General features: G+C 51.7%; 2 protein-coding genes and 1 long non-coding RNA gene across 10 annotated transcripts in view; 1 reads left to right on the top strand and 2 right to left on the bottom strand.

Moving 5' to 3' along the window:
- Nucleotides 1-641: 641 nt before the first annotated feature.
- Nucleotides 642-3934, bottom strand: LOC142837517 (uncharacterized). Of its 4 annotated transcripts, XR_012908286.1 has the most exons (4): nucleotides 2666-3783; nucleotides 1335-1565; nucleotides 951-1130; nucleotides 642-836 (listed from the first exon to the last, which is right to left on the bottom strand). It is a non-coding gene; the product is annotated as an uncharacterized LOC142837517 (long non-coding RNA). The 4 variants fall into 4 exon arrangements; XR_012908285.1 differs by lacking the exon at nucleotides 2666-3783 and adding an exon at nucleotides 3799-3934 and having other exon boundaries at nucleotides 951-1565; XR_012908284.1 differs by having other exon boundaries at nucleotides 951-1565.
- C18H19orf81 (chromosome 18 C19orf81 homolog) lies at nucleotides 3917-18687 on the top strand. The gene is made up of 5 exons (XM_075952629.1): nucleotides 3917-4045; nucleotides 16289-16361; nucleotides 16477-16597; nucleotides 17757-17890; nucleotides 18360-18687. Exons 1-5 carry the CDS (start codon nucleotides 3979-3981, stop codon nucleotides 18553-18555), a joined length of 591 nt encoding a protein of 196 aa, XP_075808744.1. The 5' UTR covers nucleotides 3917-3978; the 3' UTR covers nucleotides 18556-18687.
- The window catches only part of Shank1 (SH3 and multiple ankyrin repeat domains 1), a 54648-nt gene continuing 45393 nt past the window's right edge, over nucleotides 18650-27904 (bottom strand). For 4 of the 5 annotated variants that reach the window (XM_075952620.1, XM_075952621.1, XM_075952623.1 and 1 more), the window contains 3 exons: nucleotides 27518-27614; nucleotides 23918-27005; nucleotides 18650-21953 (listed from right to left, as the gene is read on the bottom strand). In XM_075952620.1, coding sequence (XP_075808735.1) covers nucleotides 21236-21953; nucleotides 23918-27005; nucleotides 27518-27614 — 3903 coding nt within the window. In that variant the 3' untranslated portion in view covers nucleotides 18650-21235. Of the gene's footprint in view, nucleotides 21954-22362; nucleotides 22444-23917; nucleotides 27006-27517; nucleotides 27615-27904 lie in introns of all 5 variants that reach the window. The other variant, XM_075952624.1, reaches the window with a different exon arrangement.

The following is a 27904-nucleotide window of genomic DNA, read 5'->3' as shown; positions in this document are numbered from 1 at the left end:
TTTGACTTTGCTCTTCTTCCTCCCAGCATTCAGTTCTGTTTTCTCTGCCTACCTAAGTTCTGCCCTATCAACTAGGCCAAGGCAGTTTTATTCATTAACCAATGAAAGCAACACACAAACAGAAGGAACTCCTACACCACTCAGGCAAATTCTTTTGTGGATTCATACTCCAAATATTGGGTGTCAAATGTGGCATGATTAATAGAAATCCAGAGACAGATATTGGGGTTCAACCTGAAGGTCAGAAAAGTTAAACAGTCTTACCTCTTACCTCAGTCTGAAATGGTTAGCCTGACTCCCTTCTTATATTCCTATCTAGGGCTGGGATTGAAAATATCCACCACTACCTGCCCAGTTTCTAAGCCAAACTACTGTGGCTACTGGGATTAAAGGTGTGTGTCACCACTGCCTGGTCTGTAAGGGTGATTCAGGGTGGCTGTTTTACTCTCTGATCTTCAGGAGAGCTTTATTTATTAAAATACAAATGAAATACATGTGGCCATGTTGAAGAGAACTTAAAAAATAAGAAGAGATATCAGGCTGGAGGCTAATGAACTGCGGAGAGTCTGAATTTCATCAGAATACATAATACAGATATATGAAATGCCAAAGAATAAATAAAACAAGTAGGCATATGTGGATATCTGATTTTACTCATTTAAGAACTTAGGTTGGGTTCCACAGAGACAGAGAAAGGGAGGGAGGACAACATGGTTTGGAGGATTGATCTTTGTAGCTACTCTTCTGTTGCTGGGACCAAACGCAGCTTAGGGGAGGGAAGGCCTTATTCGACTCACACTTCCAGGGCACAGCCGTCCTTGAGGGAAGCCAGGAACCTGAGGGCAGGAATCATGGAGGAAAATTACTTTCTAGCTTGCTTGTCACCCATGCCTCTCCTTGGCTCTCTTTCTTATAAATTCCAGGTCCACCTGTCTACGGAATGGTCCTACCCACTGTGAGCTGGGTCCTGCAACAGCCATTAACAATCCAGGAAGTCCTAACAGATGTGCCTACAGGCCAAGCTGCGCTAGGAGATTCCTCAGAGGAGGCTTCTCTCAGATAGCTCTCAGCTGTGTGGAGTTGACAGTCAAAGTGAGCCTGGACAGAGGCCGTCCACTGAGTCCTTGTTACTAGCGAGAGACGAGGAAAAAGGCATTTAACACTTGATCCCCAGTTTGAAAAGCATGTCTCTCTGGGCAGGCTATGGGACTTCAAAGGGAGCCATTCCCAGCTTGCTCTGTGTCCTGCTTGTGGTTATGATGTGAGCTTTCAGCTTGCTGGTCCTGCAGCCCCCACTGATTCTCATCCCTCTGCAACTCTAAGGCCGAGTAAACCTTTTCTTGTATAAGTCGCCTTGGTAACGGTGTTGATCACAGCAACAAAGAGTGGGTCACCCAGGCTGCACAGAATTCCAGGCCAACCTGCTTGGTCTCACAAGGTTCAGGAAGGGCCAAGTCCACTGGGCTGGGCTGCACTGTTAGACACAGAAGTGCACTCATTCATTCATTCATTCAGTGTGCACGCCTCTACCCTGAGGGCTTCCGCAGTCAGTGATGCTCCTTGTCCTACAGAGATGGGATTGAAGAAGGCAGCTTAATGATATGTATTTTGAAATTCTCCGGTTGTGGGTTTTGTTAAGAAAAAAAATCCTAAAAGGGGGCAGCTCCGCCAACGCAAGAAATCCAATTAGGTCAGATCAAACCAAATCAAAATGCCCATCGTTTTATTAAGTACAGCACTCTCGGGCATGGTGGGGGAGAGAGGACAGCAGGGAGCCCATGCAAACCAGGAACCAGGTGTTTCTCCTCTGGGAGCTCACTTAAATACCCTGTGGGAGTGGTGCTGACCCCCCAGGGAGGGGTCAGGACCTGGCATGCTGGGATTTGGAGTCCAGACTAATGCAACTCCCAGGACAGGGGCTGGGAGCTACGCTCCAGACTTAACAGGTTTCTCTGCCAATGCCAGATCTAGCTGGATTAATAAAACCAGGTTTAATAAACAGATCAAAGCAACTCCTTGGTGACTCTCGGGGGGAGGCAGGAGAGAAATCCCCTGGCTGGTCTATGGGCCAAGGCTTAAGTATTCTGTAGGCATCTCAAGGGGAGCGGTAGGCTTACTGAAGGTGGGATCTAAAGAGAGAGGGGTGGGGACAAGGTGGAGCTTCCACCAAACAAAAGAGAGGAAGGGAAGAGCCTGAGAAGCCCCAGAGCCCTTGCCTTGTGCACACAGGACTCAGTGTTCAGCTCCCAGAACCACAGGCATGCAGGAGCACTCTCCTTGTCCAGTGCATGCACCCCTCAAACCCTCCCTTCCTCCCTCTCTGAAAGAACACTGAAAGTCATAGCCACAGAAGATTGTTTGAGACCACTGAAGTATGGACTTTTTTTAATTGTCAGTAACAGCCAGGCATAGTGGGGCATGACGTTAATCCTGGCACTCAGGAGGCAGAAGCAGGCTGACTGTGAGTTCGAGGTCAGCCTGATCTACATAGTAAGTTCCAGTGATACATGGTGAGCCCTGTCTTGAAAAAGACAAAAAAAACCCAACCCTCTTGTAAGCATCCAGACGAACATGGCTCCCCCTCTCCCACTTCCACAGCTCCTGTCCCCAGGGGCCGGTCGAATAACCCCCCCCCTCAATACCTTCATCTCATTAAACCCCTCACCTAAGTCTGCCTATCTGGCATATTTGTCTGTCTCTCACCCACCGTGGGCTCTCACCGGCTGCCAAAGTCCCTCTCGGACAGAATCAAAACACCTCCCCAAACAAAACCAGCTAGACTGACAGAAGTTAGTTTCTCAGTTCCTAACAGGGAATCGCGAGCTTCAGACACAGCCAATCACCGGAAAGCGGGTTGTCTTTCCCTCCACCTGTCTTTGCTCCAAGCAAGTTCTGTACCCGCAAGGTGGCACACTGGCTACCGCCACTTAGAGAAAGAGAATGAGACTCTAGCTTTGGTTACAGAATCTGGATTGATCTGTAAACTCAGAAAGCAGTCAGCAGAGACAACACAACAGAGACCTCCTGGGAAGGAAGAGCAGGGATTCCAGCCTCAGGGTTTCTGCAGCTGGAAGGCAGGGGCCAGCCTAGTCTATAGAGGCAAACTGTCTCAAGGGGGAGGGGGGTGTTAAGAAGAGGGTGATACAAGATACAAAGAGGGAGCCTGGGGGGCACAGAGACAAAACTTCCTTGACGGCCTAACTGGGCTCCTGCCTGCATAAAGCCTCCGGTCCTGGCCCTCAGTTCCACTTTTCCCACATTCAGGAATATGAACCCCAGCCCGGCTTCCCCTCTAGCGGCACCATGGTAACCAGACCCAGCCTAACGTCCCCTCCCCCCCAGAGAACTCAGTTTGTTTGTCTCCAGGTACCTAGTCGGGGATGAACACAGGGCAAGTGGGCACAGACAGGGGATGAGAGAGGGGCGGGGCGGGGCGGCAGGGGGATGGAGCCAGAAGTAGCTATGGAAGAGAGACTGAGGAATCAATCTGGGAGAAGGGGAAGGGGAAGTAGAGAGGCTCAGAGAGGGTGACAGGGTTGGGGAGAGACTCCAAAGGATGAAGAGGGGGCAATCCGGGGGGCTAGGGAGCTGTTGGGGAGGCTGATGGAGAAGGCTGGGGAGATGGAGGGAGAGACCAGTGAGGAGGGGAAGAGGGGAGAGACTTCTGGGAGAAATGTGGAGGACAGCTGGGGCGTGGGGTTGGGAGGGAGGCAGGCAGAGAAGTTGGGGGAAAACCGAAGACAGGGATGGGGCAGAAGACGGGGAGAGACGGGGAAGGAAGCAGACTGGGGCGCACACCGAGTCCCCGAGGTTAGGGGAACGCGCGTGTCCTTGTGCTCTCAGCCTTCCAGTTCCGTGTTTGTCCCACGTGGTTTCAAAGAGCAAGAAGCAGGAGCCGACGGAAAGAGCTGGGGTGTGTGGTCCACTGTGAGCACGCCGCCCCACCTCCCTGGACCTCCTCCGACCCGCCTCTCCAGGATGCAGTCAGGGGTGGAGCCACACAGCTCCCCAAACCTGGCCGGCCACGGCTTGCACAGGGAGGCAGGTGAGCAGGCCTGGGGGGCAGGCGAACCGGCTTTCCCGCACAGTTGGTCCTCGAGCTTCGAACTACATTTCCCAGGAGCCCCTGGTTGAGAGTCTGGGTATAGAAGAACTACATTGCCCTTGGGACTCTGCAAGTCTCTCGCCAGTGGGGTAAGCCCCAAAGTACATCTCTCAGAGGACTTTGCAATTCCCTGGGCTCTTAACTACTTTTCCTAGGAGGCTTCCTTGCTAATAGTCTGGAGTCAAAACTACATTTCCCAGGAGACTTTGCAGGGCCCTAGCCAAGACGCTGGACTACGAACTACATTTATCATAGGACTCTGCAGGTCCCTGGCTAATATTCTGAGTCCAGAACCACATTTTCCACCAGTCTCTGCAGTTACCGGGCTAATTAATAGTCTTTTTACATGAAGTTCTGTCGCGCACAGAACTCTACTTCTGGGCCCAAACCTATGTTTCCCATGAGACACTGCAGTTCCCTAGCTAATACTCTGTGTTTAGAACTCATTTTCCCTTCACCCTCTGCAGTTCTCTGACAGATGCCCTCGGTTTACAAATAATTTACCTTGAAATGCTGCAGTGTCCTGGCTAACATTTCTGAGCCCAGAACTTCATGAGCCTCCTGGGCCTCGACAATGCCTCTGAGTTCATTTCTTTTCTAGATGCCTTCACTCCTTGGCCTTGCAGAAAAGTTTGCCGTCTTCCTGTCTTCAGTCCCTGTTCTTTATTTCAGATGGCTCCGCCACCAACCCAGATGCTGAAACAGACCCCAGATGCCAACCTTTCACTCCAGCCCCTCGCGGTTCCTTCCCCTGTACCCCCCATCCTTGTCTTACTGACTTCTGGCTATGTCTGGTTCTTTTCTCTGTCCATAGTTCTGACTCCAACAGAGACCTTACCTCCTTGTCGTTAGTCTCTGCTCCACCAGGGGCCAGCCTGGTTCCAGGGAGTCTTTCTAACATACACCCAGACCATCGCTGCCTCTTGCTCCAGGCTTGCAACCCCTGTCAGCACAGTTCACCCGCTTCCCAGTAAGACTCTGCATGGCTATAAATCGCAGAAAGAATAGAAATGGTGTTGTCCTACACAAAAAAACAGGGATTAAATTTAGTGACACCATCAGGGAGCCAGTTCCTTTCATCTCCCAAGGTTCTAATCAGAGATACATTTCCTTGGTATAACAGCTCACCTTCCTCGTGGTCACAAGGCTATAGTTTCAACGTCATTTCCAGAAGTCTTCATTCAGAGAGCTCCCGTGATGTCCTCTTCTCCCATCTCAGCTAACACTCAGTTGCTCACCTCATCCTACCTAGCAAGAGGAACAACATGACCTTATTATTCCACTCTAGGGTTTCAGCTCAAGCTGCACCCACGGCTCATTTAACAAAAATCTCTGCCACTAGGGCTCAGGTAGTCCTAGGTTTTAAATGGTTACCAGGTGGTGCTGACAAGCTGTCTGGTTTAAGCCTATTGAATATTCCTGAGGATCTGGGAGCAGAACTATAAACATCAAGACCTGACCCCCCCATGACCCATTTCCTCCGTCTGGACCCCCCACCTCCAAAAGATCCCATCACTACAAAACAGCACCTCCCCCCACTAGGGGTCCTGTGTTCAAATGCTTGAGCCAGTGGGAACATTTCATATGCAAACTCGGAACTTGCTAACCTCCTACAGCCTTTCTGTCCCACTGGGGGCCCCACCTCCTTAGGGAAGTGGTCTGTGCTAGGCCTGGGGAAGAATTTCCTCTCCACTCTACTAGACTGGGAACTCTCAGGGGTGAAGTGGGTATCAGTCATTTGATACCATGTTAAGTTTTCTGGTGAACAAATTCTTTCCAGTTTCCTCCAGGATGCATAGGAAGCCATAGAGATGCTGTTAAGGATTGAAATTCTTGAACCTAGCTAATTAGTAAATACTTTTTCTTTCAATGTTTGGAATCAAACCCAAGGATTTGTGAGTGCCAGGCAGGGGCTCCCAGTCCCTCACTGAGGGATTCTAGGCAGGTGCTCTACCACTGAGCTAAGTCACCTCTTTAGGTGTGGTGGTTTGAATAAGAATGGCTCTCCAAGGCTCATATATTTGAATGCTTAGTCACCAAGGAGTGGAACTGTTTGAAAGGATTGGTGGGTGTGGCCTTGCTGGTGTTTCTCACGCCAGCCCCACCCCTCTCTTTGCTGGTGGACTAGGATGCAGCTCTTAGCTCTTAGCTACTGCCCCAGTGTCACGCCTGCTACCATGCTTTCCTGACACGATGGTAATGGATTAAGCCTCTGGAACTTTGAGCAAGACCCTGATTAAGGTTGCCTTGGTCATAGAGCACTGACTAGGACAGGAGTTGGTGCCAGGGAGCAGGGTACGGCTGTGACAAGCCTGACCAGGCTGCTCAAGGAAGGAAAGTGGACTTTGGGACTTCGGACTAGAAAAGCAGTTGAGTGCTTTAGATGAGGCTTAATGGGCCACACTTGTAGGAACAGGCATGTTGCAGATATTACTTTATTTAATTGTGTAAGATTTAATTGTGTTGTGTTTGTTTGTGCTGCATTTGTTTAATTATGTAAAGATGTGTTGTTGTTTTGCCTTGCCTGATTAAGGCACCTGATTGGTCTAATAAAAAGCTGAACAGCCAATAGTTAGGCAGTGAAGGGATAGGTGGATCTGGCGGGCAGAGAGAATAAGTAGGAGGAGGAATCTAGACTGCAGAAAAAGAGAAGAGAGAATGAGGGAGAAGGAGAGGGAGAAGGAGAGGGAGACACCTGGGGCCAGTTGGCTGCCAGACAGACAGACATGGACAAGTGAGACAAACAGAATGAAAGGTAAAAAGCCCCAAGCAAAGCCTGGGTGAAGATAAACAGGTTAAAATAAGTTAAGAGCTAGTGGGACAACCATAAGATAAGGCTGAACGTTCATAACTAATAAGAAGTATCCATATCGTGATCCGGGAGCTGGTTGGTGGCCAAAAGAATTATGTTACCTTTGTTCCTTAGTCCTATGTGGACTAAGGAAGCTAAGAGACAAAGAAACAAACTGGACATGGTTCCTGTACGCGGTTCTGTCGTGCGGTGACTGAGTAGGAACAGCAAGCTAAGTAAAAAAAATGCTCGCCACAGTGTGGGCACCAACCTCCCAGAGCTGGGGCTGTTAAATGCAGTTCCCAGTTAGACTCAGCTCCCAGTTGAACGCAGCTCTTGGTCAGGCTCTCGGCCATAAAGCTTGGCTTTCGTGGACCTGAGCAGGGCAGAGCCACCCACCACTGCAAAGCTGCTTAGCAGTTTGAGGTTTGGTTCATGCGATCAGAAAAGGCTAGAGACATGCAATAAAGATGGGTCCAGATGGAAAAATCCTCTAAACGGGTTGCAGTGTGTTTAAAAATGTGCATAAAAATGGGTATAGACAGTCATAGAAAAAATAGTTTATAAATAATAAAGTCTTTAAAGAGAGAGTAAAGGAATATAAAAGAATAAGCCATGTAAAGATGAGAAACACACAGGGAGTCTGGATCCTGAATGGTGTTGTGTTGACTGCGAATATTTTGACGCTGCACACAGCAGCTTCTGAGAGACAGGACTGTCAAAGGGACTGCTGAACTAAACCAGCCTAGATACTTTAGGCATGCCTTAACTTTAAAATGGAAGTCAGAAAATGTATTGCATTGGGGGAAGAGGCTATACTTTTGTTTTCACAGAAAATGAAAGTTTATAGATTCCTTCAAAGTGAATAGAGATTAGTTTTGATCAAGGCAGACATCCTGAAAGTCTTTACTACAGACATAAAAAAAATTAAACCAAGAAAACCTGCAAGACCGTTGACGTATATACTGGTCTCTGCATGGGAGCAGCTTTGAGGCTGGACAACAAATACTACAGCTAGTTTTCCCAGGACTTGATCATTCTCTCAAGTTTCTCAGGGTCCCTACAGGTACCATCACACCAGACAGTAGGAAATAATTTTAAGAATACGATGCCCACATTCCCAAGAGGTGGGTTGGGTAGGTTTTGTTCATTCAGTGGGATATGGATGTTTGTCATCATTTAGGGGGGCTGTTTGCAAATTGTTATGGGTCATGATAAGGAAAAAAAACTAAGCAAAGAGGTTGGATTCAAGGATTTTTTTTCTGAAAAGAAATAGGGGGGCTAGTAATGCTAGGGTAAAAGGATAGATTATTGAATCTGTTTTAAACTAAAAAGCAACTATTAATCTCAAATATTTTATATTGGTATGAGTTTTGTATATTGATGCAAATTTCATGCTTTTTTGTTTTAACATACTTTATATATGTTTCTACTTTTATTTAAGTGATTTTGTATATTGATACGAATTTAAGGTTATTTTTGTTACAACATACTGTATATATGCTTCTACTCTTGTTTAAGGCATTGTACTTAATGCAGTTCATTTTATTTTTTTTCTTTTTTAAATTTTTTTATTTTATTAAAAATTTCTGCCTCCTCCCCGCCTTCCATTTCCCTCCCCCTCCCCCCTGCCCCTCCCCTTCCTTCTCCAGTCCTAGCAGTCAGGGTTCCCTGCCCTGAGGGAAGTCCAAGGTCCTCCCCCCTCCATCCAGGTCTAGGAAGGTGAGCATCCAAACAGGCTAGGCTCCCACGAAGCCAGTACATGAAGTAGGATCAAAACCCCTGCCATTGTCCTTGGTTTCTCAGCAGCCCTCATTGTCCACCATGTTCAGAGAGTCCAGTTTTATCCCATGCTTTTTCAGTCCGAGTCCAGCTGGCCTTGGTGAGCTCCCATTAGATCAGCCACACCGTCTCAGTGGGTAGGTGCACCCCTTGCGGTCCTGACTTCCTTGCTCATGTTCTCCCTCCTTCTGCTCCTCATTTGGACCTTGGGAGCTCAGCCCAATGCTCCAATGTGGGTCTCTGTCTCTATCTCCATCAATTGCCAGATGAAGGTTCTATGGTGATATGCAAGATATTCATCAGTATGGCTATAGGATCGGGCCATTTCAGGCTCCCTCTCCTCAGCTGCCCAAGAAACTAGCTGGGGACATCGCCCTGGGCACCTGGGAACCCCTCTAGAGTCAAGTCTCTTGCCAGTCCTAAAATGGCTCCCTTAATTAAGATATGTACTTCCCTGCTCCCATATCCACCCTTCCTTTATCCCAACCATTCCATTCCCCCAAGCTCTCCCCATCTTCCCCTTCTCACTTTTTTCTCCCCATCTTCCCTTTCCCCCATCCCACCCCCCCCCAAGTTCCCAATTTTTTCCCAGCAATCTTGTCTACTTCCCATATCCAGGAGGATAAATATATGTTTTTCTTTGGGTTCACCTTCTTATTTAGCTTCTCTAGGATCGTGAATTATAGGCTCAATGTCCTTTATTTATGGCTAGAAACCAATTATGAGTGAGTACATCCCATGTTCATCTTTTTGGGTCTGGGTTACCCCACTCAGGATAGTGTTTTCTATTTCCATCCATTTGCTTGCAAAATTCAAGATGTCATTGTTTTTTACCGCTGAGTAGTACTCTAATATGTATATATTCCACACTTTCTTCATCCATTCTTCCATTGAAGGGCATCTAGGTTGTTTCCAGGTTCTGGCTATTACAAATAATGCAATGCAGTTCATTTTAAAACGTTATGGTTGTTATAAACCATTTAGGATAATTAAGAAGTGCAGTTTAGTAATTAGTCATCTATAACAATGAAACTTGAAGTTATGTTAGGTATGATTTCAAGATCATACATAACTATATTTTAGCCAGGCAGTGGTGGTACATGCCTTTAATCCCAATACTCAGGAAGCAGAGACAGGCAGATCTTTGAGAGTTCAAGGCCAGCTTTGTGTACAGAGTGAGTTGCAGGACAGCCTGAGCTACACAGATAAACACTGTCTTGGGAAAAAAAAACGAACTATATTTTAGATATATAGATAGTCTTCAGACTCTTCAAAAACCTACAGAATGTTTTTTTTAAAAAAAATATTTTGTTAACATAGGACTTTTATGACAGTGAAAGCCATCTGCTTCTGGCAGCACCAATTTACTTCAAAAAAGGATGATGTGTATCAAAGAAACTCCATATGGAGTTTGCTTTCATTGTAGCAAAACTAGCCCTTTGGGCAAGAAACTGCCCTTTCCTTGACCGCTGACCATCCAAACTGAACATGCAGTACACAAAGGAATGCAATTGCTGAACTTTTTGCCAAAACAAGTCAGGAGAGTCCTTCAAAATTTCTGCTTCATAGAAAAGTCTGCCAGATCTTCTAGGCCTGTAGGACAAAGATGGATGCCCCACGATGATGCAGAGAAACCTTGAATGACTTTCCAGGCAGCTAGATGTCTCTGCCAATTTCTATAGTTTTGGAAGTGGCTTGTTCTTCATTTCCTGTTTACTAAGGTAACATATCCTTCTGGGGTCATTGATGGAGTTGAAGACTAGATAGTTACAATTATAGTTTTCCTTAGTTATGACAGAAGGTAAATTAAGTACAGACCTTTGGGTTCATGAAGATAGGGTAGATACTAGAGTGATTTCTCCAAATTTGCCAAATCCAAAGGGACTGGATATTGTAAATGTAATTCTTACTTGATAATTGTTCTTATTGTATATAGTTTCACTATGGTGAAGTTAAATCCTTTTTTTTATTTAGACAAAAAGAGGGAAATGTTGCAGAATATTACTTTAACTATGTAAAGGTGTGTTACATTTATTTACGCTGCATTTGTTTAATGGTGTAAAGCTGTGTTGCCGTTTCACCTTGCCTGCCTAAGGCACCTGACTGGTCTACTAAAAAGCTGAATGACCAATAGATAGGCAGTAGAGGGACAGCTGGGGCTGGCAGGCAGAGAGAATAAGAAGAAAGAGGAATGTAGGCTCAGGAAAGAACAGAAGAGAGAAAGTAGGAGAAAGAGAGAAAGATGCCTGGGGCCAGACATTCGGGCAGCCACTGCCAACCTGTCTGGTTAGACACTGACTAAGTAGGAAAACTGAGGCATTAGAGAATGAAAGAAAAATAAAGAGTCTTGAGGCAAAAGAAGATGCAGACAAACAGATGAGTTATAAGTTATAAGAGCTAGTAGGACAAGCATAAGATAAGGCTGGGCATTCATAACTAAGAAGTCTCCATGTCATGATTTGAGAGCTGGTTGGTGGCCCAAAGAAAGTGTGTTACACACGGGAGACACTCTTGAGGATGATTTGAACCATAGGGGCCCAGCTCAAGAAGTTTCAGAGAACTAAATGGCTAGAGACTCTTGGTGGTGGTTTGAATAAGAATTGTCCCCGTTGGTTCGTATCTTTGAATGCTTGGTCATCAAGGAGTGGCGCTACTTAGAAGGATCAGGATGTGTGTGGCCTTGCTGGAGGAAGTGTGTCAAGAGGGGTGGTTTTGAGGTTTCAGAACCAAGCCCAGAGGCCTTTTCTTTTCCTATCGCCTACAGATCTGTATTAATACAAGTACAGATTGTGCATTGTACACAAGCCAGTCAGAGATGATTTTCTGTTGCGTGTTTGAGCAGATGAAATATACATTATGTGTCTTGTAGTTCTTTTAGGTTTATTTCTTTATGTATGTACCCAGGATTTTCAGGGGATCTCCCTCGATCAAATCTGATTTTCCTTAACCCAGAATGAATCCATAGCCACTCATTTGTTGTAGAAATAGAAGCATAACCTCTCCCCCAAAGTGACATATCTTTTGACCTAAATTTTGAAGCTAAGATACTTTTAAGCTATATATGTTTGATTTAGTAGCTTTTATAATTAAATATCTCCTAGCACTTATCATTTGCTCATTAACAGTTAAAAATCTAAAGACACACAATAACATATGGGACCCAGACTCTGTGTATTTCACATCTTCATATGGCTTATTACAGTTTTTATTACTCCATTTCTTTTTAAGGACTTTAAAACTATACACACACACACACACACACACACACACACACACACACACACACACATATATAGTTTTGTTTTTCGAGACAGGGTTTCTCTGTGGCTTTGGAGCCTGTCCTGGAACTAGCTCTTGTAGACCAGGCTGGTCTCGAACTCACAGAGATCCGCCTGCCTCTGCCTCCCGAGTGCTGGGATTATAAAACTATATATTTTTTTTTTTTGGTTTTTCGAGACAGGGTTTCTCTGTAGCTTTGGAGCCTGTCCTGGAACTCCCTTGGTAGACCAGGCTGGCCTTGAACTCACAGAGATCCACCTGTCTCTGCCTCCCAAGTGCTGGGATTACAGGAGTGCGCCACCACCGCCCGGCAGTAAAACTATATTTTTAAATGCAAGACTGCATATATTCTTTCTCTTTGCTCTCCCAAGTCTACATACATTTATAAACACACCATGACTCGTTTAGAGGCTCCTTTTGTCTGAATCTGTTTTGATTGTGTATCTTTATCCTTTTTCTGACATGTGAGCCTTTAAACTGTGAGTGGCGTATCTGTCCTGCGGCCAGCATGAGAGACTGTGGGAGCCTGCCATGCAGCACTGGCAGCTCAAGCTGACAGTCTACAACCAGGAATGCACCTCTGTGCCAAGGCCCGCAAATTAGGAAACTGCTCTTGGTACCATTTCTGTGTGTCTAAAACCCTTTTTTAAATGCACATTTTTTAGAGTTTTCTCAGGCTTTATGTGGATGTACGTGTGCCATGTTCGAATGCCATGTGTCGTGTGGTTATTAGTAATTTCTCTCTCTCTCTCTCTCTCTCTCTCTCTCTCTCTCTCTCTCTCTCTCTCTGTTTCTTAAGACAGAGTTTCTCTGTGTAGCCATGGCTATCCTGGAACTCGTTCTGTAGGCCAAGCTGGCCTCAAACTCAGAGATTATCCTGTCTTTGTCTCCTGAGGGCTAGGGTTAAAGGCATGAGCAACCAGTACATCACACTTACGCAGATATATAATGAAAAGGAACAAGTTGGACAAAGAGAAATACAAAATGTACATTTTGAGGAGAAAAGTAGCACCGGTATCTTCTTAGTAAGGTTTCCATTGCTGTCGAGACACACCATGACTTCGGCAACTCTTACAAAGGGAAATATTTAATTGGGGTGCCCTGTGATTTCAGAGGGTTAGTCTATTGTCACCATGATGGGACATGGTGCCAATACCATGACTGTCCACACCCCACCATGCTCCTTGCCATGATGAACTAAGCTTCTGAAACCGTAAGCCACTCCCAATTAAATGTTTTCTCTGATAAGATTTGCCTTGGTCATGGTGTCTTTTCACAGAAATAGAACAGTGACTAAGACACTCGGGGGTTCTAGACAGGGCTGTACCACTGATCCACACGTTCATCCTTTTGTTATTTGAAGCAGGGTCACAGTTTGCAGCTCATGCCAATCTTGAATTTTTGATCTCCTTATGTAGCCTTCTGAATAACTGGGATGACAGACTCACCATACCTGACTCTGTGTGTGTGTGTGTGTGGGGACTGTGTGTGCGTGCGTGTGTGACTGTGTGTGTGTGACTGTGTGTGTGACTGTGTGACTCTGTGTGTGTGTGCGTGTGTGACTGTGTGTGTGCGTGTGTGACTCTGTGTGTGCGTGTGTGACTCTGTGTGTGTGTGCGTGTGTGACTGTGTGTGAGTGCGTGTGTGACTGTGTGTGTGCGTGTGTGACTGTGTGTGCGCGTGTGTGACTGTGTGTGTGTGTGACTGTGTGTGAGTGCGTGTGTGACTGTGTGTGTGCGTGTGTGACTGTGTGTGCGCGTGTGTGACTGTGTGTGAGTGCGTGTGTGACTCTGTGTGTGTATGACTGTGTGTGAGTGCGTGTGACTGTGTGACTGTGTGTGTGTGACTGTGTGACTCTGTGTGTGTGTGCGTGTGTGACTGTGTGACTCTGTGTGTGTGTGCGTGTGTGACTCTGTGTGTGTGTGCGTGTGTGACTCTGTGTGTGTGTGCGTGTGTGACTCTGTGTGTGTGTGCGTGTGTGACTCTGTGTGTGTGCGTGTGTGACTGTATGACTCTGTGTGTGTGCGTGTGTGACTCTGTGTGTGCGTGTGTGACTGTGTGTATGTGTTTGACTGTGTGACTCTGTGTGTGTGTGTGCGCATGTGAGTCTGTGCGTGTGTGACTGTGTGACTCTGTGTGTGTGTGCGTGTGTGACTGTGTGACTCTGTGTGTGTGTGCGTGTGTGACTGTGTGACTCTGTGTGTGTGTGCGTGTGTGACTGTGTGACTCTGTGTGTGTTTGTGTGTGTACATGTGTGGGCAGTGATGGGAAAGCTATGAAAATGTTCTACCACTGAATAAATATACTTTCAGTAATTTATTGCATAATTATAGGGACTAGAAATGCTGTCACAGTTTAGAAAAATCCAATATGTATTTAATATCACATTTCCTGAGAAATCATTCTCATTCTTAACAGGCATTGCCACGCTACATCTTCCAATCATCAAACACTCATTTCTAGGGCATCGATTTCCTTCTAAGTCATCAGGATAGAAATGCAGAGAGTTTTAAAATGGAGAGTTTTACCCCATGGCAAAATCAAGACAATAGTTTTTTTTTTTTTTAATTTATCTTTTATTTTTGATGGGGAGCAGGGAACGAGAGGGCAGGAAAACGAGGGACAGGAAGCGGAGGGGCAGGAAGCGAAGGGGGGAGAGAGAGAGAGAGAGAGACATAAAGCGAAGGGGAGAGAGAGCAGGAAGCGAAGGGGGGGAAAGCGAGAGAGCAAGACAATATTTTAATGAACTCACTTGTCCCAGAGATCCCTAGGTGCAATGTGAGCAATGTTTTCCTGATTGTGTTGTGTGGACAGACACCCCGCTAATTTGTGTGGACAGACACCCCACTGCATTTGTGTGGACAGACACCCCGCGACATCTGTGTGGACGGACAGCCCGCTACATTTGTGTGGATAGACACCCTGCTGCATTTGTGTGGACAGACATCCCGCTACACTTGTGTGGACACCTCGCTACACTTGTGTGGACACCCCACTACATTTGTGTGGACAGACACCCCGCTACACTTGTGTGGACACCCCGCTACACTTGTGTGGACACCCTGCTACACTTGTGTGGACAGACACCCGCTACATTTGTGTGGACACCCCGCTACATTTGTGTGGACAGACACCCCGCCTACACTTGTGTGGACACCCCGCTACACTTGTGTGGACAGACACCCCGCTACACTTGTGTGGACACCCCGCTACACTTGTGTGGACACCCCGCTACATTTGTGTGGACACCCCGCTACACTTGTGTGGACACCCTGCTACACTTGTGTGGACACACCCCTTGCTACACTTGTGTGGACAGACACCCCGCTACACTTGTGTGGACACCCCGCTACACTTGTGTGGACACCCCGCTACATTTGTGTGGACACACCCCTCGCTACATTTGTGTGGACACACCCCTCGCTACATTTGTGTGGACACACCCCTCGCTACATTTGTGTGGACAGCCCGCTACATTTGTGTGGACAGACACCCCGCTGCATTTGTGTGGACAGACACCCCGCTGCATTTGTGTGGACACCCAGCTACATTTGTGTGGACAGACACCTCGCCACATTTGTGTGGACACCCTGCTACATTTGTGTGGACAGACACCTCGCTACATTTGTGTGGACACCCCGCTACATTTGTGTGGACACCCCGCTACATTTGTGTGGACAGACACCTCGCCACATTTGTGTGGACAGACACCTCGCTACATTTGTGTGGACACCCCGCTACATTTGTGTGGACACCCAGCTACATTTGTGTGGACAGACACCCCGCGACGTTTGTGTGGACAGACACCCCACGACATTTGTGTGGACCATAAATTGCAGTCACAATATCATTTTTACTAATTTCCCTTTCACCTGTGCCTCCATATTGGTGTGCGTGTGTATCTGTGTGTGTCTGTGTGTCTATGTGTGTATCTGTGTGTGTCTATGTGTGTGTGTGTAGATCAGAGGTTGACATCTTCAATCACAGGTCACTTTTTTTTGAGACAGGATTGTCTCACTGGCCTGGAGCTCACTGATTCAGTTAGATTGGCTGGCAACTGAGCCCTTCTGTCTTACTTCCCCAGCCCTGGGATTGCAGGCACATACTGACATGCCTGATTTTTAGATGAGTTTTGGGAATCACGCTTAAGTATTTATGTCTGCATGGCATCTTAGTTTGTTTTCTGTTGCAGTGACAAAATACCCTGACCCCCCTAAAATTAAGGGAGAATGGGATTATTCGGCTCACAGTTCCAGGGCTGTGACTCTCTTCGGAAGAGTTGTGGCTGCCCAGAGCACTTGGGAAATGACACTGGGTTCTCTTCTCCCTAGGATCCGTCCTTGTGGATCTGGAGGCTACAGAGGAGTCCATGGCTCGGAGCCTGAGCAGACCCGTCAAATCCTCGTGAGTAGCCCCTGGCTCCATGAGCGCTAACTTCAGCTCCTGCAGCGGTGGCAGCAGCAGCCCCTGACCTCAGAGCTCCCATTCCTTGTCTTGCTTCCCCCCCCCCCCCCCCCAGAAAGCAGTACCTGCGGCAGGTCATCTCAGAGTATGAGGCACTGGATCGGGAGCTCCCGTGTATCCGAAAGTTCGCAGCACCGCCCTCTGCCCAGCCCCTCTGCCTATGCATGGAGACTTCGGTGAGAGGCATCAGCCCTTTGCACGGATTGGTTTGGGTAGCGAGAGGCTCACCTGCTCAGAACTGAGATGGCCGGTGTTTAAGGTTCAGGGCCAGGCATGGTGGTGTATGTCTATTAGCACAGTACTCTAGAGGCAAAGTCGAGGGGAGCAGGAGTTTGAGGTCAGCCTCCGGTACACAGTGAGTTCAAGGCTAGCCTAGGCTACCTGAGCTCCTGGTTCAAACAAGAGCACACACACACACACACACACTCACGAACAAGATCATATCTGCTGTTCTGACGTTAAGAGCAAATGTGCACACACACACGGACAAGATCGTACCTGCTGTTCTGACGTTAAGAGCAAATGTGCACACACACACACACTCACACACACACACACACACACACACACACACACGGACAAGGTCATATCTGCTGTTCTGACGTTAAGAGGCACCTACTCTGTACTGGGCACCTCTTTGGGTCCTTGTGTGACTTTACTCTGTCATGGGAGTTGCTGTCCTCATTTCTTGGGGACAAGTCCCCACTCCATTTCTCCTTTCCTTTGTGCCTTTGAGGAAGGGACCCCACATAGGGCACAGCAGCTTTCTCTCGAGCTCAGAAGCGAGCAGGTACACGGATGGAAGAGGCCATCCAGCCTCCCCGGCAGACACACCTAATGTCTGATAGGTGGTGGTCAGAGGACACCTCAGTTCCCGCCTTCCACGTTTATGTGGTTATGGGGATTGAACTCAAGTCAAGCACCTTTACCCACTGAACTGTGGTGTCAGCCCATCCGCATTGGCTTTATGTGCTGGGACAACGGTTTCCTTCCCTTTGGCACTGTGGCCAGCGATCAGCACATCTCCTGAAACAACTTCCTCTGATCCTTCCGATACTGCACCACCTTAAACATGAGACCATAGGTCCAAACTCTGCCAAGCACCTTCCAGAACTTTAAGGCACCATCTATGGCTGGTTTCTGGGAGAGTTTCCTTGTAGGGTGGTGAAATCGTAATCATTCTGGTTTTTAAGAATGATCTTGAGTGGCGGATGCCTTCGCATCTGAGAGACACCCGTGGTCTCTCCTTTGACAAGAGCGACAGAACCTAGTGGTTCTGCAGGTGAAGTCTGGGCCAGCCTCCAACCAGACTGAAGCTGTATACCCCAAACACAGGAGGATTTCACGCACCTGGAGGTGCTGGAGGCTCTGGAGGCGGAGATGCCTGGGGCCATGGAGAGTGGGCGTGTGAGCAGCATCCGGTATGAGAACATGAATGTCATTTGCGGGACGGCCGGCCGCAGAGACAGGTGAGCCCATGCATGGGCGTGGTCTAGGTTAAGTGGCTGATGGGAGGGGTGAAGTCAGGGAGACAGGGGGTGGGTCTTAGCAAATGGAGCTTGGAGGTGGAGTCCGAGCGAGTGAGGGGGAAGTGAGGGGAGGGACAGTGAGCAGTGAGGGGGCGGGGCCTAGACTACGAAGCTGGTGGGTGGGGCTAGAGTAAGGAGGTGAGTGCTGGGTGGAGCTGAAAGCAACAAAAAGACCGGAGCCTTGAGTGAGAAGGTGAAGTCAAGGTGAGGGGGGGTCGGGGGGTCAGTGAGGTTTGAGGTTCAGAACCACCCTGAGGGGCGGGTCCTAGGCTGAGTGACACTTTGGTTACAATCAGAACGATGATGGCACTGAGGGGGCGGGCCTGGATAAGGACGGCGGCGAGGCCGGGGTCTGGAGCGTCCTTGGTGAGGTGGAAGAGACATCCTTCGGTATTCGCCTCGCCCGCAGATGGCTCATCACCGTCACAGACTTCCAAACGCGCTCGCGCCTGCTGCGCTCGGGACTCTGTCTCCGCGGAATCGCTTACCCACTGGTGCGCCACGACGATCTGCTGCTGGGCGATTACCGCCTTCACCTGCGCCGGTCCCTAGTCCGACGGCGAATGCTCCAGGCTCTGGGGGCGGAGCCGGTCGAAGAAGATTGACGCATGTCGGGGGCGGGTCCCAGATGCGCCCCGCCCCCAGACCTGCCGCTTGTAAGGGGCGTGGCCTCCCTAGGAAGGAGGCGGGGCCGGATCGAGGGGGTGGATACTGTGAGTTTAATTATAAAGAATGACCTGATACAAAAGCCATTTCTCTCAGTAAAGTCTTGTTGGGCGTGGGGGGCGGGGCAGACCTCTACTGTCATCCACCAGGTCACACCCCATCCCTGCAGCAGAAGGAGCCCAAATCCTTTCTCGTCCCCTCCCGCCCCCTTGGAAGACAGTTCTAGGGCTTTTATTTCAGGAGTTTTTTTCCCCCCCGTTTGGATTTGTGTGTGTTCTAGTTTTTTAATTTTTATTTTGCTTTGTATATTTTTCTTTTGCTATTATTTCTCTTTTTGCTTCGTCTCTCCTCTCCACCCCGCTCCCCCATCCGGCCCCTCCCCCTTCCCTCTCCCCACTCCTTTTCCCCCCCTAACCCCACCCCTTACTCCCTCCCCAACCCCGCGGCACCCATCCGGAATTAACAAGCCCTTGATAGACAGGCACCGCGCAGGCCCCCTGCGGACGGGGGCATCCGACCAGGGGGAGGGGGCGGGTAGGGGCCCAGTGCCACCTCCTCTCCAGTCCTTGCCACCCTTCCCCCCTCCCGCGACCCTCCCACAAGGTTCCCTGCATTTCCCTGACGTGGTGAGGGGAGGGGGCTGGCCCTCCCCTCCTGGACGGAGCGCCCCCGGGGGTTCTGGGGGGGCAGCTTTAGGGAATGGGCTGGGGGGGAGGGGAGCTCCCTTCTTTGGCAGCTGAACATGGGGGAAGGGGAACCTGAGGGCGATGCCCTTCCCCCTTTTACCCACAGCAGGGGAGGGGGCTACCTAGGGGAGGAGAGGTGGCTTTAAATTCCCAAGCCCCAGAAGCAGGGGGGGGGGCGTGCAGGGAGGGAGGAGCCATGCTGAAAGGAGGGGGAGGGGTAATCTAGGAGAGAAGAAAGGGTGGGGGGGAGGAGGATCTTCGTGCAGAATGGACTGACAGACGGATGGATGGTCTGAGTGACAGCCTAGTGAGCAGGGAGCCAGCGTGCATGCGCAGGGTCTCCTCTCCCTAGGAACAGCAGGAGGAGGTGAGCAAAGACCTAGGGTGGGCGCAGGAAAAGAGGAGGAAAGTTCTGGCTAAGAGTGCCTAGAGAGAGGCAAGTACGCGAACTGAAAAGAGGCCAGGCTCTGCAGGGCAACTGGGGAAAGTCACCTAGAAAGACCAGAACAGAGCAGCAAGCACATACATCCCACACCTGAGCACCATAAAAAAAATAAAAAGGAAGAGAGAAAGAAAGAAAGAAAGAAAGAAAGAAAGAAAGGAAGGAAGGAAGGAAGAAAGGAAGGAAGGAAGGAAGGAAGAAAGAAAGAAAGGAAGAAAGAAAGAAAGGAAGAAAGAAAGAAAGAGCTCCTGGGGAGAAGCAAAAGGCTGGGGAGGGCAAGTGTGCAAGAGGGTACAGGAAAGAGAGTGGATGTCAACAGAAGTTGGGCGGTAGAGGACTTGGGAAACAGAGGCAGGTGGCTCTCTGAGTTCGAGGCCACCTGGTCTACAGAGTGAGTTCCAGAGACAGCCAGAGCTACACAGGGAAACGAGAGAGAGAGAGAGAGAGAGAGAGAGAGAGAGAGAGAGAGAGAGAGAGAAGAAGAAGGAGGAGGAGGAGGAGGAGGAGGAGGAGGAGGAGGAGGAGGAGGAGGAGGAGGAGGAGAGAAGAGAGAGATCTGGGATGTGAGTGTGCAAGGGATGTGCCAAGTGTCAGAGAAAATGGAGAAGGCAGGGGACAGGAGTGCCATCATGAGAGAGGGAGAGTAAGGGCTCAGGGGCGCCAGGACAGGAACGAGTTTCCAGGTATGAGAATGGAGGTAAGTGTGTTTGGAGTGTGCAAGGACAGAGCAGAAAGAAGGGGTGGCCAGGGGCTACAGAAGTATGCCTGGGTCTGTGAAAAGGAGAGGAAGGAAAGTCCCATGTGTGTCTGCAGCATGGGTCCAGGGTGATCAGAGAAAGAAAGGGTGCAACCCCACCCCCCAAGAAGAAAGGATGTGGAGAACAAGCTAGCAAAGGCCATGGCGCTTGAGAGAAAAAAGAGAACGCAGCGCGTCAGGGAGCTGGGAGGGCCTCGCAGGCAGAGGTGTGCAAGACAGCCAAGGGGACAAGCTTGTGCAAAACTGCAGCCAGGGTGCGGAGCCGGCAAGCAAGAGGCAGGGGAAGGGGGAGGCTGAGGGGCCTGGAAAGGTGGAAAGGGTTTTTGGAGGGGTGCAGGTGATGGAATAGGAGGGCAATCTTCCCCTGCGGCCTGGGGGGCAGCCCCCATCCGGTCAGGCTCTGGGCTGACCCTCTATGGCTCTGTCTGTCCCCCCCCCAGTCGTCCTTTTCCTCCTCCTCAGTACCCCTGTGTCATTTTCTAATCACACCCCCCCCTACACCACTTGCAGCCCAGTGTCAGCTGCCCACCTCTTGGGAGGTGCCAGTGTCTGGCCTGCATCCGGTCCATCCGGGGACCTCAGTCAGGCCTGGGGAGACGGGGCAGGGCACAGTTTTAGCAGAATCCCTGGCCCCCTGAGAGGGTGGGGAGAGAATGATGGTCAGAGGGGTCAGAGGTCAAGAGGTCAGCGGGCTGAAGGGTCCTATGGACGGGTTGGTCCGTCCAGGCCAGCCATCACCTCTCCAGGAAAAATTTGAGAGCCCGGTCAATGTTCATTCGGTGGCCCACCCTGGTCACGCCCAGGTCCACATAGTCCTCCTTGGTCAAGGCGGGCAGGTGGGAGCCATCAATCTCGTGGTCCAGGAACTGGGCTCTGTGCTCTGATAAGCCCAGCCACTCCAGCCAATCGGCGACGTCAAACTTGGTCCAGAATCCGAGAGGCTTGGCGCCAAATGGCTTGTCCGGGGGCAGCGAGAGCAGGCGGGTAGGTGATAGAGAGCGAGAGGCTCCCGACAAGGCTCCTCCGAGACCGCCAGACATCCCGGGGTGTGGTGGCACAAAGACTGGAGCAAAAGGATCAGCCGAGCCTCCTGCCCCTCCGGTCGGGGAGCTACGGATGTCAAAGATGCCCGGGTAGAGGGGTCCTGAAGGCAGGATGGGCAAAGAAGAGGGCCTGGGCGCTGGGCTGACCTTGTGATCCGAGGCAGGCAGCAGCGAGGGGCTGGGTGCCCGGCGGAGCAACGGAGGCCGCATCTCAAATTCCACGCCCTGCAGGTGTCTGGTGGAAGCTGAGGCGGGTGAGGCTGAAGGGGATGTAGCTCCTGGGGCTGCAGCTGTTGAGGAGGAGACCCCAGATCCGGTGGGGAGTGGAGGCAGAGGGGGTTTAGGCCAATTCTGAAAGATGCTGCTGCTGGGTTTGGATAGAAGAGAGGTCTGGGAGTCTTCGGAGAGCCTGGAATGTGACAAGGGGTGGGGGTAGGGGACCAGGGGTAAGGGAGAAGGGTTTGGGGGGAAGTGTTGAGGGTAAGGGTGCATAAGAGGCAGAAGTCATGATTCAGAGGGTGAGACACAAGGGTAGGGGCAGAGATGGAGAAGATGGGGTGGTGGTAAGGGAGGGTCAGATGAATGTCAGGAGAGAAGTGAAGGGCAAGAGATAGGACAGGGAGAGGGTGATAGCCAAGAGAGATGGAAGAAAAAGAACCATTAAGTGATAGCAATAACACCCGCCACCACTTGCTGCAGCTCATGTGTGTCAGGCATTGTTCTAAAGGCTTTCTGAATCTCATCTCAATTTAATCCCCAACAGCCCTGGTGGAAGGTTACTATTATCATCAAGAGCACAGAGAGCTTAAGAAACTTGCCTAAGGACACACAGCCAGGGAGTGGCAGAGCCCAGTTAGAAGTCACCAAAGTCTGAGCTCTTAACCACTACTCTATACTGCCTTTTTTGGTTATGGTCAGTCATAGCAGAGTGGAAGACAGGGAGACAGAAACAAAACAAAACAAACAAACAAAAAAGAGGGTGGGCATTCAAGGGGGAAAGAGATGGAAGGGGGTGGGGACAGAGAACAGAGAGAGAGAGGTGAAGAGAGGGAGGTGAAGAGAGAAGAAACAAGGGGAGAAAAAGGTCCCCTCATCCCTTGAGCTCCCTTCGGCATGGCCACACAGCAGGGCCTTTGAACTAGCTATTTCCACTGGGTGGCTAACTGTCCCCCACACAGCCTGGTGACCTCTGAGAGATCTGTAACCAACCAATTTGTGGATTGTTTTGTGAGGGTAGCTGTTATTATTGTGCCTACTGTCTAGCTGGGGTGTGGCTCAGTGGTAGAGCCCCTGCCTAGAGTCCCCCAGTGTGGCATCTGAGCCTTAATAAACTAGTAGCAAGACTCACTCTGGGTCTGGCTTGAACTGTCCACTGTGCCCCCCCCCTTCTCTAGGGGCCACATTGCTATGCTAAACATCCAATCCATGCACCGATGCCTACCTGCAGCTCCCTCCCACCCACCCGTGAAGAACAATGAGTGAATTGTTTCTTATCTCCGCAGCTTGCTAAATCCGCCCTGGATTGTTAGATACAGGGGACAGAATCACAGTGCACTGTGGACGGATAGGAAGCATTTCAAGCTCTCCTCCGTGCATCTGAGTTAAAGATGGAATTGCTTTCTAGCCATTGTGAGAATGGGTCATGGCTTCAAAGAGACCACAAGGAAGAAGTATCTGGGCCCATATCATCCTATCTAGAGGGAGCTGGGTTCCCCCAAAGATGCCCTGCCCTCCTCCATCATGTTGACGGCAGTGGCTCAAGTTCTGCCTCAATCCCTTACAAGTAGGCACTGTGAAGAGCCACACAGACACCTTTAGTTAATGCAGTTTTGCTGTTGATATTTTGTATCTAGGCTTGGGGATGTATAGGTCTGTCATTCCAGTTACTGGGGAGGCTGAGGCACGAGGATTAGAAATCCAAACTTGATTCTTGAACTCTAGAGTTTAAGGCCAGCCAAAGCAACTTAACTAGGTCCTGACTCAAAACATAATAAGAAGGCTGGGGGTTTTGCTCAGTGGTTGAACCTGTGCCTACAGTCCCCCAGTAAGAGGTCAGGGTGTGATTTGGTGGTAGAACCCCTGACTAGACTCCCAGTGATGAGGGGCTGGGGCCATGGCTCAATAGTGGAGCACTTGTTTAGCATGCCTGAAGCCCTAGGTTTGATCCCCAGGACCATCAAAAACAAAATAAAAACATGTAGCCATTCATCTTGGGCCATGGGTTATGGTGACCATGGAGCTGAAAGTGTGCTTCTTAGAGGTCCGATTCCTGCAAGACAGCCCAGTTTGTTTTCTGTAACTCCGAGGCTCTTTGGGGGACCTTGGGCTCCAGCACCTGCCATAGCCACCCGCCAGTTACAGGTCTCTGCTCACCTCTGCCGCTGCAGGGAGGAGGTCCTCTCTGGGATGTAACTGGCTCCTCCGTGGTGACTGTCTGTGCTGCCCCCGCTGCCTCCCCGAGCCCAAGGCAGAGCTCCTCCCGCGGCAGAGGACCCACCAAACTGCTGAAGCTTCGAGCTGAGTTCGCTGATGATGCTGGCTTTGACCGTGGCCAAGGCAGAGGCCTGAGGCTGGGACAGGGGGCCCGGCAGGGGCGGTGGTGGGGGTCCCGGACCCTCCTCCCATGGTAGCAGCTTTCGAGGCAAGGACGAGGCAGTGGGCAAAGGTACAGGCGGGACTTCTGGCTCAACCGCCACGGAACCTCCTGCCACACCTGCCGTCGAGGGTCCTGAGCAAGCACTCAAGGCCAGAAGCCCATCTGTTCCAGCTCCGGTCACAGAGACCGTGGGGCTGGTGGGGGTGACAGGATCTCGGAGTCCCCCACTGGGACCAGGTCTCAAATTTCCACCAGCCCCAAGCGCCCGGCCCCGGAGCTTGGAAGGAGTCATGAGCTGTGGGGGGTATGGTGGGCCAGGAGTCCCACTGCCCCCGAAGGCCTGGCCATCCAGGTAGGCTACGTAGGTGTCCAGGAGCTCAGTCCCACTGGCCACCCCGGCCCCGCTCCCAGCCACGCCCCCCGTGTTGCCTCCTCCTTCGGCAGACAAACTGCTGAGTGTGGACGCGCTGCTGATGGTCTCTAGCGGGTGATCGCTGCTGCTCCGACTGTCCACCTCCTCAATTCCAGAATCCGTGCCAGGTGGAGGATCAGGGCCTGGCTGCGGGGCTGGGGGAGCTGGGGCTGCTGGAGCTGGCGGGCCTGGAGCAGGAGTATCCCCGGGAGCCGCGGGAGCCCCCTGGGTCAGCGTGGCCACTTCGCTGTCGTAAGAGGTCAGGCTAGACGCGGTGGAGTCCAGGGTGGGAGGGGCTGCGGCCACAGCCGGGGGTGGGGCTGCAGGTAGAGGGGTAGCTGGGGAGGGCGGGTCGGGCAGCGGGTGGGGAGGCCCGGGCGTGAGGGGCGACTCTGGCTTTTCGAAACTGTTGGAAAACTCCAGGGGTGGAGGCAGCGGCTCCGCGAAGAGGAATTCGCCGTCGTCCACATCCACCGAAGGGGCTGGCGGCGGCAGGACCAGCAGCGGAAGGCCGTTCTCTTCACTGCCCCGCGGAGAGGTGGGAGAGGCTGGCAAGACCCTGCGAGGGCTGGGCGGTGGGACCCCGGGCCCGTCTTCAGTGGAGGACCTTCTTGTGCCCGCTGGGGGAGGCCGGGCCTGGCAATTCTCAAGGAAGCGCACATGCAGAGGCAGCCGCTCAGGCTCCTCCGTGGCCGCAGTGCGCCAGGCCTTGCTCACCCCAGGAAGGGGAGTTGGGGGTTCCGGCCCCAGCTGCAGCAGGAGCGGCCCGACCCCTGGAGCTGACGGGGGCAGACGGTGTAGTAGGGAGCGGCGAGCTGCAGGTGGACTGGCGGGAAGGGCCTTCTCCTGACTCCCTAGACCTGCCCGGTACCCTAGCTCCCTGCGCGCGGGGTCCCCCCACAGGCGCAACACTGGCTCGTGACGTGCATGTGGCGAATGGGGTGAGTGAGGCGAGTGGTGGTGGAGGGTGGGCGGCGGGGCATCGTAGCGTGGCGACGGGGGTCTCGGAGGCGGCTGAGGGGTGCCCCCACCGTCCGAGGACTCCTTCAAGGCCCGCTCCCGGGCGGCCAAGGCCAGCCCCAGCGGAGAGGCGGGATCTAAGGCCTTGCCAGTCAGCGGATGCACCAGAGGCCGCGGGGGGAGGAAGCTGGTGAAGGCGCTGCTGCTCCCACTGCCCCCGTAGGCTCGACTGCCGGCTGCGTAGGCCCCATAGCCTCCGCTGCTGCCCCCTGACTCTAGCCGGAGGTACGGCTCGGCGGAGAACATGCCTTCATCAATGGATTTGGAGTGGCGCAGCCGGGGACCTGGGGGAGCCCCCGGGCCCAGCCCGCTGTCGCCTCCATCCTCATCTCCCGCATCGGTGGACAGGAACAGTGTGGACCGCCGCCGGGCTTCGTTCTGCCAGCCTCCCTCCCTCCGTGCCGCGCCCACCAGGGCTGCTCCAAACTGGCTGGTGAAGTCCAGGGTTGCTGGGCCGCTGGGCGACCCAGGGGTGGGCACGGGCGACGGAGACGGCGGCACCGGGGACGTGGCAGGCGCAGGGCTGGGCGAGGATCCGCCGCCGCCCGAGCCGTCGGGCTGGGTGGGGGGCTCAGCCTCTGTGCTGCTCCCCTGGCTGCTGCGCCCGCTGCTACTGGTGGATGGGGCTTTGATGATGATTGTAGGGATGGGGATGGAATTTTTCTCTGATGGTCCGGCCGGTGGTGGTTCAGGCCGTGGCAACGCTGGGGATGTTGGGGAGGACGCGGGAGCGAGGCTGCCCTTCTGGGGCTCGCCTTCCACTTTGGTCTGCTTGACCAGTGGGCCCTTGCGACCGCGGCCCGTGCGGGCAGGCACATACATAGCTGCACTGGCCGCCCTGGGGGGCAGCTGGAAGTAGCGCAGGGCGGGAGCCTGAGTGGGGCCGCTGCTGCCTCCGCTACTGCTGTGGTGGGAAGGTGATGGGGCCCCCGGGGTCGGGCTGGGTCCTCCGCCCCGCCAACCTCGAAGGCTGGGCTGGGGTCCCAGGGCCAATCGAGGTGGGGGATCGTCGGGAGAACCTCCTGTCTCCATCTCCGGTGGGTGAGGAGGGTGTGCATGGTGATGGTGGGGCTGCGGAGGTGGGACGTGATGATGGTGATGGTGAGGTGGATGGTGGTGGGCAGGGGGGAGGGCTCCACTGTGATACAGGCTCTTCTCTCGGCCCCCAGCGCGGGTGTCAGGAGGAGATGGCCCATCGAAAGATGAAGGGGAGGAGGCAGGAAGGGGACCCCCAGAACCGGGATTAAAGGGGCCTCCCCGAGGGGACGGAGTGAGGCGGCCGGAAGAGGAGGGGGCTGGAGGTGTGCTATAGGGAGGCTCTGGTGGGGATGTGGTGGGTGGTGGGGGTATGTCCTCTGAACCGGGGACTGACAGACTACGGCTGAATTTCATGGCTGGGGGTGCTAGGTAGGGTCTGTCATCTTCTGCAGCCCCTGTTGAGACACACAAGACCAAGGGAGGAATTGGAGACTGGACCAGCTCCTCCTAGATGCAAGCTGTGCACTGCTTAACAGCAATCATCAGCAGGGGCGCAAGGGAAAAGGCTCAATTGAGTGGAATTTCGCCCTTCGGCCACGAGGGGGCGCCGTTTACTAGTTGTTCAAAGGTTTGCGCACATGGTAATTTAATAGCGATTTGGAGTGAGTTTAAAGCAGGCTTAAGAAGAAAAGGCTATCTATTATTTTTACATAGAGCCATGCAAGAAGCAGCTGACTTCTCCCTCAACAAGCATCTGCCTCTACTTACTACCTGCCTGCTACCAACCCTCCATCCTTTGAACCCCGAAAGACCCCAGTTTTCTAGATGCTACCTTTCCCAGGTCACACAGCTGACAAGCAAACCCGACCTCATTGAACCAGGGTCAAATGTGATGCTAGAACACATCGCCAAGCCGAGACAGTCCTCTCCTATGCTCCCGGACCACATCCCACTCTGAGAGACATACCAATGGATTTCTGCCGGAGCATAAGGCCAGGTCCGGGAGGCAGGAAGGAAGGCCGGTCATAACTCGGCTGGGAGCGGTGGTGGGGATCAAAGCTCGACTTCAGCGTAGCAGTTAGAGGGAGAGAGAGAGAAGAGAGTAGAGAAGGATCAGTCAGAATTCTCCACACTTGGAGGCTTTTCTCCTCTGCGTCTCTGCACGCCAGAAACATGGTGTGGGGAAGCAACTTCTCTGGGGTGGCAGTCAGAAGAAAGGAAAGAAAAGCAAGCATGAGCTGTCCCCTCAGCCAGCACCACCTGCAGGCGTGGCCTGTACCCAGGTCCCAGCACCACCTGCAGGCGTGGCCTGTACCCAGGCCCAGGGACACTCTTTCTCTGGCTTTCTGCCGCT

Source organism: Microtus pennsylvanicus, chromosome 18 (assembly GCF_037038515.1).
Source record: "Microtus pennsylvanicus isolate mMicPen1 chromosome 18, mMicPen1.hap1, whole genome shotgun sequence".
Classification (NCBI taxonomy): domain Eukaryota; kingdom Metazoa; phylum Chordata; class Mammalia; order Rodentia; family Cricetidae; genus Microtus; species Microtus pennsylvanicus.
The sequence above is the reverse complement of the archived record's forward strand: the minus strand, read 5'-3'. Positions and strand labels throughout refer to the sequence as shown.

Excerpts from the sequence above, each read along its gene's own strand:
- C18H19orf81 (XM_075952629.1), top strand. The coding sequence starts at position 3,979 with ATGCAGTCAGGGGTGGAGCCACACAGCTCCCCAAACCTGGCCGGCCAC. Across the intron at positions 4,046-16,288 it reads CGGCTTGCACAGGGAGGCAG|GATCCGTCCTTGTGGATCTG; the intron begins GTGAGCAGGCCT and ends TCTTCTCCCTAG. Across the intron at positions 16,362-16,476 it reads AGCAGACCCGTCAAATCCTC|AAAGCAGTACCTGCGGCAGG; the intron begins GTGAGTAGCCCC and ends CCCCCCCCCCAG.